The following is a 9,669-nucleotide window of genomic DNA, read 5'->3' on the forward strand; positions in this document are numbered from 1 at the left end:
GTTAAACTTTGATTCGCTCGGACACTAACTTCCATTATGAAAAATGGCAAAAAGGAGGGAAAATACAAAAGGTGGGGTTGAGTTGGGAAGTTAGTGTCTGAGTGGATCGAAGTCACGAGAGCTCAAGTGGTAGAGCAGCAGCGTATCAAGCCGAAGATCATGGGTTCGAATCCCGCTCGTGACACTGACTTTTTTATCTCAACTAAAAACCTTAAGAAATTGAAAGTTTGAAGAAGTTTTGTGTCAGTGAAGTAGTAAGGATTTCAGATGATAGAGGCATATTCAAGAATAGGTGGAACAAGTGAATTGTATAAATGGACGTAGCAAGAAGGATTTTTGATAGGTATGACAGGTACTTCAGATGAGGAGGAGTGATTTTTGATTTCTTGTAAATGTAGCATAAAGGTAAGATTACTATCAAAGATGACGCCAAGATCTCTAATACAAGTTAATCTGTTTAACAAGTTGTAATTAATGGTATAAGAGTGGAAAATAGGAGATTTGTTGTAAGAAAAAGTGATAGTCCATCTAGCTCCATCAGGGCAGAATAAAATTTTGTATGTATTTTTAGCAAATAGAAGAATCTCAGTACTTATTATGCTTTGATGGAGAAATTACTAAAAGTCATTGGAATCAAAACAATCTAATTTTCAAAGATCAATCTTTCGCATATGCCCTGATGAATACTTTTCAAAAATAAGTTAAATAATTGCTTTACTAAATATGACTCATAGTGGTTTTGGTTTCAATTCATGGAAATTAAATAAAAATCCTATATTTTATTAAATTAGATTTGCCAATTAATGCTTGTAATGCTTGTCATACTGTGAAATGCGTTAATTTTCTGAATTGTTTCCAATCTCATGATATAATATTGTTGAAATTGGAAGCAATTACAACCGATTAACGAGGCAGTTACGAAGAATCTCTCTACGGTAAGTTATTAATAAATTATTAATAAATAAAATAAATATAATAAACAATTATTAATAAATTATATGCTTTTGACTTTATTTGTATTAAACAATGAAGTAAAATAATTCCCATCATACAGGATGGCTTTATGTCCATCTAACCATGGGCTATGCCAGGTTTGAACCCAGGACAGCCAGAGTGGCAATACGAGTCGTACACCCTAGCCACTCGGCTTCCATCGCCCTCTTAGAGGTTTTCAGTCTAATTTTCCATTAAACTGATATTAATAAATGTAGACATTCTAATAAGTATAAAATATACCGAGATTTCCTTTAAAAGAACCCATTTAGAAGTACAGATTCAAATTTAGGCCTACTGAAGTATAACACGAGACCATCTGACTAATCGCTGTGTAAGTGCCTGAACCATTGTCGCCACTGACTCCCTTTAAAACCCCTCTAACTTGTGTATTTATCAAAATAGATATAAATTGGGGGGGGAAATACTTCACAAGGCTTAAAATCTTTGTACTACTTTAATTTTTGATTTACTTGTTGAGTGAATTATAGGTTCAAGTTGAATTATGAATAAAGCAACAAAGCCATCTTCGGAGCAGTATTTCTGAAAACTATTTTAATTTTGATTTTTGTTTTTCTAAATTACATTGTACAATTACATCAAACAATTTACAAAAAAGATTTTAAATTGGTTTCTTTTATACAATCACGAGGTAAATATAAAGGATAAAATAATAATAAACATGCATTAATGTAATTAAGAAAAACCAACGAAGTAAAATTGAAATATTTTCTGTAAATAAACTGTTTTGAAGCTGATACAGAATACCGAAATGGTACAATAAAATAGTAATTGAGAATTTCCACCCAAGTTCAAGAATGGCCTAGAATATTGAAGAAATAAAGTCAATAACTATTTTAATTAAGAGAGTAAAAAAATGAAACAATCTTACACTGAAGACAAGGAAATTTTCTATCATTCAGATGTCTTTGAAAGAAATTAGATAAAAATTTTTTAAATTTAAAAATACAATTAATGGGCATGACTATCTGAATTTATAAATGGGATTTCCTAAAAAATCATTCTTTCAAACCATATACTGCCATGTACTTGATTATTTCTTATGTTATACTTTTCCAGTTTAAACAGAAGGATTAATGAAATGAAGAAAGTTGCTGTATCTTTATTGGGAATAATTTCCCTTTTTGGAAATGTTTGTTATATACATGCAAATGGTAAATATCCATTAAATCAAACGATTAATTGATTATTAACGATCAAAATGGTAAGTCATAAAAGTGCAGAAATATATTTCACACAATTTCAATTATTTCAGATTTAAACCCTTCTGGTCATTACATGAGAGTCATTTCTGAAACAAAGGAATTTAATTCATCTATATGTGAATCTTGCAAAACAATAAATATTTTTATAAAAAACGCATATATGTTTCTAATGGACATACTAAATAATCAAGATNATAAATTCATTGAAGTTAATAGTTCTGAGACATGGTCAAACAACCAAACAGGGGTTGAATACGAAGAATTTGAATCAACAAATGATGAAGAAAAGAAAGCAATTCGACAGTTACAAGGTAATTATTGCGTTAATTTAAGGCTTTTTTAATTTATTTAGTATGTTTTATTAAAAGCACAAAATACAAAATAAAAACAGAGTTAAATAAAAACAAAACTGACTGACTAAAAATAATTTTTGTTTCTAATGGTTTAGCTATACCGAACCTATTGTGTATATATATATGCTGATTTGCACATTATAAATAAACTATATGGCCAACATGGTATTTTATACATTGATACATTTAAATATCATAAATTATAATAATATGCACGATCACAAATATTGAATAAAACAATAATATTTAATACTGTTTAGGAGGTTGATGATATCAGGCCACACTAAATATTTATTGTGACCTGATATCATCAACATCCTAAACAGAGTATTAAAGCTGAGGCCCACAACTTCCCACCGTTATATCGGACAATAATATTTCTTCAAAAAAGAGAAAAAGAGAAAATTTGATGTCATATTCATAAACAATTCTGATAAGTAGTAGAATCCTAGGGGTGATGAACCCTCCCATCCATTGCCCACCATTTTACCAAACAGCAAGAAAAGACTAAAATGATCACTGATGTCCAAATAACATTTGTTTAAATGTTGCTTCTATGCGTTTTTAGCTGAACTGATGAAAAAATACATGAATACAAGTGTAAATCCTTGTGATGATTTCTATCAGTTTGCATGTGGTAAATGGATTGAATACAATCCTCTACCACCGGGATATGGCAAATCAGATATGTCTATGAAGATGGAACGAAAAGTCTTACACTATTTGAAAAGATTCTTAGCACTACCAAAATCAAATGACGAACATGTGGCACATACCAAGGCTAAAAACCATTATAAGGCTTGTATTGATAAAGGTAGTATATGTAAATAATGATTATTTAATATGAAATAACTTCTTAATTTAATTATATCTATTATTCACTTTCATTGATAGAAACTAGAAAATCAAGAGGAGCAACCCCACTTGTTGAACTACTTGAGACGTTAGGGGGGTGGCCGATTATTAACGATACCTGGGATGGTTCCAATTTTGATTGGGTTTTAGTAGCAGAACAACTTAGCAAATATTCTAATATCTTTGGATTTATTGGTTTCCATGTCTTTCATGATAAAAACTCCAGGGAAAGTAAAATATATGTAAGCCATTTCTAATTTACATTTAATTTTTTTAAAGTTTTTTTTTACCTATTTCTTTATTTTAGATGACTACACCAAATTTAGTTTTAGATCCACACCTTTATTTGGAACCTTCAAAAAATGCTGATAAGTTGAAAAATTATAGAAATTTTATTGTTAAAATAGCAACCCTTATGGGTGGAAGCGAAGACAATGTTAGAAAGTCTGCAGAAGAAATTGTAAATTTTGAGACAAAGATGGCTAATGTAATTGATAAATTTGATCATTTTTTAANAACAACCAAACAGGGGTTGAACACGAAGAATTTGAATCAACGAATGATGAAGAAAAGCAAGCAATTCGACAGTTACAAGGTAATTATTGATTTAATTTAAGGCATTTTTAATTTATGTAATATATTTTATTAACAGCACGAAATACAAAATAAAAACAGAGTTAAATAAAAACAAAATAGATTAAATAACCATAATTTTTTTTGTAATGGTTTGGTTATATCGAACCTATTGTGTTTATATATACTGATTTGCAGATTATAAATAAACAACATAGCCAACATGGCATTTTATACATTGATACATTTAAATATCATAAAATAAATATATCCACTATAACAAATATTGAACAAAACTATAATATTTAATACTGTTTAGTAGGTTGATGATATCAGGCCTCAGTAAATATGTGTTGTGACCTGATATCATCAGCATCTTATATATAGTATTAAAGCTCAGGCACTCAACTTCCCATCGTTATGTCGGACAATAATACCAAACAGCAAGGAAAGATTAAAATGATCACTGATGTCCAAATAACATTTGTTAAATGTTGCTTCTATGCGTTTTTAGCTGAACAGATGAAAAAATACATGAATACAAATGTAAATCCTTGTGATGATTTCTATCAGTTTGCATGTGGTAAATGGATTGAAAACAATCCTCTACCACCGGGGTATGGCAAATCAGATATGAATATGAAGATGGAACGAGAAGTGTTACATTATTTGAAAAGATTCTTAGCACTACCAAAATCAAATGACGAACATGTGGCACATACCAAGGCTAAAAACCATTATAAGGCTTGTATTGATAAAGGTAGTATATGTAAATAATGATTATTTAATATGAAATAACTTCTTAATTTAATTATATCTATTATTCACTTTCATTGATAGAAACTAGAAAATCAAGAGGAGCAACCCCACTTGTTGAACTACTTGAGACGTTAGGGGGGTGGCCGATTATTAACGATACCTGGGATGGTTCCAATTTTGATTGGATTTTAGTAGCAGAACAACTTAGCAAATACTCTACTATTTTTGGATTTATTGGTTTCAATGTCCTTCATGATAAAAACTCCAGGGAAAGAAAAATATATGTAAGCCATTTCTAATTTACATTTAATTTTTTTTTTTTTTGAAGTTTTTTTACCTATTTCTTTATTTTAGATGACTACACCAAATTTAGTTTTAGATCCACACCTTTATTTGGAACCTTCAAAAAATACTGATAAGTTGAAAAATTATAGAAATTTTATTGTTAAAATAGCAACTCTTATGGGTGGAAGCGAAGACAATGTTAGAAAGTCTGCAGAAGAAATTGTAAATTTTGAGACAAAGATGGCTAATGTAATTGATAAATTTGATCATTTTTTAAAAAATNAAACAATTTTCATGAATTTACAGAAATTGTTAGTGTTAAATATTTTGAAATAGTCGGCGCTGGAACAATATAGGCCTCAGTGGTGACTGCCAGACAGCAGACAAAAGAGGATTGTCTTTCTGGGTTGGATCAGAGAAAAAATAAGTGAAATTACAAGTTGAATCATTATTAAAATAGAAAAATTCTATTTAAAAACTATACTGTCTACTCAAATTTACACCATAATGGTGGTATATATACTACATACATATATATTTTATGTACTCGACAAACCGTTCTACATATGCATATAGTATATATTATGCTGTAAATTTTAGTAGTTTATATACATATCATTATATCATATTTACCTAAAGAATATTTTAATTAACTAATCAATTTTTTTAAAATTCAGAATAGTAGCAAATTATATGTTATGGGAGAGTGTACCTCACCTGATAATATTGTTGGATGACAGATTTATTCTGGAATTTAATAGGCATTATGGTACACAAGTGCTGCTATCATCAGCATTAAGAGAGTACGGTTGTTTTAATGATGTAAATTCTCACATGCCATTTGCTACAGTTGATATTATGTACAGAGCTTATTTGGACAATCATACCGAAAATGATGTCAGTATTAGCACTTAAATTTTTCGTTAAAGATTTATGACAAATTAATATTTTCTTTAAAGATAGCATTATTAGGAAAATATATTCAACAAGCATTTATAGAGGAACTTTCTAAGACTAGCTGGCTGAGCGAGAAGACCAGACAATCAACTCGCAATAAGATTTATGAAATGGAGCTGACGATTGAGTATGCTGATGAACAATTTCGGGAAAAGCAACTTGATAATTTATATAAAGATGTGAGTTTGGATTTTGTTATTACATTAACAAAAAATGCACATTTTAACAATTATTTTTTAAATTGTTTCAATATAATGTTACAGTTTAAAATATGACTTAAATATAAGTTCAGTTAAAGAGATATTAACTGGCAATCAATGTTCCTCCAATTGAGTTGGAAATTCTCATTATTTCCTCAGTATACATTTGCATATCAATAGTATCCTTATAATTTGAAGGAAGAAACATTTTATTGGTTTGGCAAAAAAGTAATGTTGTTTTTCAATTGTAGGATTAATTATATTTCAATATTTCTATTTTTTGCCTATACTATTTTCGATTAAAAATACACTTGTTCAATCAGTAAATTAAAAGGCTTTATTACTCCTCAGTTCTAGTTTTCAACTTCTTTAGTTGTGTCAAATAATTTAATAGCTAATCATGTCTTTGGATGAAACACATTTAAATCATTGTTTACTTTATGAATTCCAAAAAGGGAACAATGCAATTGTTTCAATTGAAACTTTGTGTAAAGTGTGTAATGTATTAACTTTGTAAATGTTCGTCAAGTCGAATGGTTAGAGAAGGAAATTTTGTTCTTGAAGATGTTGCATGCAATTACACGTCCTTCTGAAGTTGATGATGACATATTGTGGCATAGGTTAGAATGAAATCTCTTTTTGGATGGTGAGAACTAGAAGAGATGTTAAAGTTGTCCAATATAACAATTAGGAATCCACTTCCAAAGACTTAAGTTTGTTCACAAGTACACTACATAGATCCTACATGAAACTCAGTGAAAGGAATTTAGCGGATCACATCTCAATTTGCTCTTCACTCCTCTGTCGTCACTCATACTATCTTAAGCTATTGAAAGATATGAGTATGTCATTTTTATTCAGATTCAGATGCAATAATTTTAAAATCAATAATATTATTTATTAAGTTTTAGTAAAGCATTGAATAATTAGAATTTCATTCTTAACTGAGAGTGACATAAAAAAAAAAAAAAAAATAGAAAAGATTAGAAAAAAACCAACATTTTCTATAAAAAGAACTTAATTTGTAACACTATGAACAAATAATAAAAATCTATTTATTGGAATTTATATAAACAATTTTTATGAATTTACGTAAATTGTTAGTGTTAAACATTTTGAAATAGTCGCCGCTGGAACGAAATAAGCCTCAGTGGTGACTGCCAGACAGCAGACAAAAGAGGATTGTCTTTCTGGGTTGGATCAGAGAAAAAATAAGTGAAATTACAAGTTGAATCATTCAACTGAATCTTTGTGGTACCATTTTCTCTATTTAGTTTACATGTAGAAGCCAATAAAAAATTATTCAAAACTTCTTAAATATTAAAACTCTTTTCACAATTTCAAACCATATTGTTTATTTAAAATTAATAACTAACAACTTTTTTTTTAAGGTGGATTTTCAAACAGGAACTTACTTTGAGAACTGTATGAACATTATTAAATATTTAATTGGGAATATGAAAAAACAGCTTCGTGAGCCTGATGATAATTATGAAGCAAATCCTATAATAATTAATGCATTTTATAATTATGATTTAAATAAAATTAGTATGTTACCATCTATGCAAAAAAAAAAGAAATTAAGATTGTAATGTATGTACTCTTTATCTATACAGTCATTCTCATTGGACTACTTCAGCCCCCAGTCTATCACAAACATTTACCAAAATGCATAAATTTTGGTGGACTTGGAAACCTGATTGGACATGAGGCAACACATGGATTTACTCTAGAAGGACTTGAGTTTGACAAAATCATTGAAAAGAAATGGGAGTGGGATATTGCCACAATTGAAGCATTTAATGAAAAGGCTCAATGTTTTATAGGTAATTACAATTAAAAGTTATAATTTAAAAAACTAATGTATATTGTTAATGTTAATTAGTAAAATAAAATAATAACTACCTTCATTATTCTAGAACAATACAAAAATTTTACTACAGAATTGGGTATTAACATTGAGAAAGTAGTTTCTTTGACTGAGAATATTGCAGATAGTGGAGGGATTAAAAAAACCTTTTTGGTAATATAAACTATCTACATGTGTGAGAAGAATAAACAATGAATTGTTTTTTTTTGATAGGCATATAAAAATTGGTCAAAATCACACAACAATTCTGATGAAACACTACCTGGAATGAGTTATACGCCTGGCCAATTATTTTTTTTGACCTTTGCACAAATGAAGTGTGAAAGTATAAGCCCTGATTTATACTCCAAAAAATTGTTGTACAATAAACACGCTCCATCAAAATACAGGTTCTCTATATGTATATTAATAAAAAATATTTTATATGTACATAAAGTTTATAAATTAATACAAATTTGTATTTTGTTGTAAAGTTTTCTAAATGCGAGAATTGGAAAATTGCAAGGTTAATTTTTTGATTTCTAGGATAACTAGTACATTACAAAACAGTGAAGATTTTGCAAATGAATTCAACTGTCCCCCTGGATCACGGATGAATCCAACAACAAAATGTTCAATCTGATGAATTATATGTTAAGCAATGCATTTATATCATTGGATTTTTAAAAATAAACTAATGAAATGAATGTACAATTTTTTTTATTCCTGATCCTAATAAATTCCATTCTTTCCCTCTCTTCTGAGTGGTGAATCTAAACGTCAAATATTTGTGGGCAGAACTCAACTAATTTATTAATTTTGTTTTTAAATTTAAGAATTCGATATATTTTATATGACTTTTGGCTTGCAATAACTTTTAGCGATATTGTGATGCATGTTCAACAGTCCTGCATTAAGTTATTTACAATAATTTTGAATCTCTTCTGAAATTACTTAAAATAGTTTGTTCAAGACAACCTTGGTCAATTAACACCAATCATGGTTCCCAATATAAAAAGATGTATCTAAATGGTTTATTAGGGTAAATGGTAGCTCTTGTCTAGAATATAAATAGCAAATATAAAACAAACTACATTAAAGGGTCTAATCTGTCAATTGTCCATTAAAGGAAAATTTATTTAGTTTAGAAAATTTAATTAGCAACAACCCCTAATTAATTGAAAAATATTAATTGGTCAAGCGGATCACAAAAACTAGTGAATTTAACTAGTCGAAAACGTTGATTACCTAACTGGCAACACGCACCTCAACCTGTCGGTGTAAATGAAACTCAATTGACATCGTCAAAGTCATCATTCTAACTTATTAAATATTTAGAACAATATGGCCAATAACAAATTAGTAACTGTAGTAAACAGATTAGTAATTATCCGTATAGTTAAGTTACAATGAATTATATCTTCACTAAAGATCTCCGTGGCCATTTCATTTGTCGCTGAGAATCAAATCCTGATACATGACATTTGAAAAATGGCAAAAAGGAGAGAAAATTCAAAAGATGGGGTTGAGATAGGAACTTAGTGTCCGATTGGATCAAAGTCACGATAGCACAAGTGGTAGAGTAGCGGTGTATCTAGCCAAAGGTCGTGGGTTCGAAT

At 29.1% G+C, this 9,669-nt stretch overlaps 2 protein-coding genes and 1 long non-coding RNA gene across 3 annotated transcripts; all 3 read left to right on the top strand.

The window, feature by feature from the left end:
* Nucleotides 1-828: 828 nt before the first annotated feature.
* LOC112128418 lies at nucleotides 829-2,412 on the top strand. Its single transcript, XR_002911001.1, has 3 exons — nucleotides 829-935; nucleotides 2,074-2,168; nucleotides 2,270-2,412. It is a non-coding gene; the product is annotated as an uncharacterized LOC112128418 (long non-coding RNA).
* A 1-nt stretch (nucleotide 2,413) lies between these two features.
* LOC106668393 (neprilysin-4-like) lies at nucleotides 2,414-5,380 on the top strand. Its single transcript, XM_024230485.1, has 6 exons — nucleotides 2,414-2,450; nucleotides 3,943-4,022; nucleotides 4,515-4,760; nucleotides 4,841-5,043; nucleotides 5,114-5,293; nucleotides 5,351-5,380. Exons 3-6 carry the CDS (start codon nucleotides 4,523-4,525, stop codon nucleotides 5,378-5,380), a joined length of 651 nt encoding a protein of 216 aa, XP_024086253.1. The 5' UTR covers nucleotides 2,414-2,450; nucleotides 3,943-4,022; nucleotides 4,515-4,522.
* Nucleotides 5,381-5,692: 312 nt separating this feature from the next.
* LOC106668422 (neprilysin-4-like) lies at nucleotides 5,693-8,757 on the top strand. Its single transcript, XM_014397157.2, has 7 exons — nucleotides 5,693-5,941; nucleotides 6,004-6,180; nucleotides 7,593-7,749; nucleotides 7,818-8,027; nucleotides 8,121-8,224; nucleotides 8,285-8,460; nucleotides 8,597-8,757. The coding sequence occupies exons 1-7, from the start codon at nucleotides 5,738-5,740 to the stop codon at nucleotides 8,691-8,693; spliced, it is 1,125 nt and encodes a 374-aa protein (XP_014252643.1). The 5' UTR covers nucleotides 5,693-5,737; the 3' UTR covers nucleotides 8,694-8,757.
* Nucleotides 8,758-9,669: the final 912 nt, after the last annotated feature.

The sequence above is a fragment of the Cimex lectularius genome, unplaced genomic scaffold (assembly GCF_000648675.2).
Source record: "Cimex lectularius strain Harlan isolate CLEC.00 unplaced genomic scaffold, Clec_2.1 scaffold36, whole genome shotgun sequence".
Lineage (NCBI taxonomy): Eukaryota > Metazoa > Arthropoda > Insecta > Hemiptera > Cimicidae > Cimex > Cimex lectularius.

Excerpts from the sequence above, each read along its gene's own strand:
- LOC106668393 (XM_024230485.1), top strand. The coding sequence starts at position 4,523 with ATGAAAAAATACATGAATACAAATGTAAATCCTTGTGATGATTTCTAT. Across the intron at positions 5,044-5,113 it reads CCAGGGAAAGAAAAATATAT|ATGACTACACCAAATTTAGT; the intron begins GTAAGCCATTTC and ends TCTTTATTTTAG. Across the intron at positions 5,294-5,350 it reads TTGAGACAAAGATGGCTAAT|AAATTGTTAGTGTTAAATAT; the intron begins GTAATTGATAAA and ends ATGAATTTACAG.
- LOC106668422 (XM_014397157.2), top strand. The coding sequence starts at position 5,738 with ATGTTATGGGAGAGTGTACCTCACCTGATAATATTGTTGGATGACAGA. Across the intron at positions 8,028-8,120 it reads AAAGGCTCAATGTTTTATAG|AACAATACAAAAATTTTACT; the intron begins GTAATTACAATT and ends TCATTATTCTAG. Across the intron at positions 8,461-8,596 it reads CACGCTCCATCAAAATACAG|GATAACTAGTACATTACAAA; the intron begins GTTCTCTATATG and ends TTTGATTTCTAG.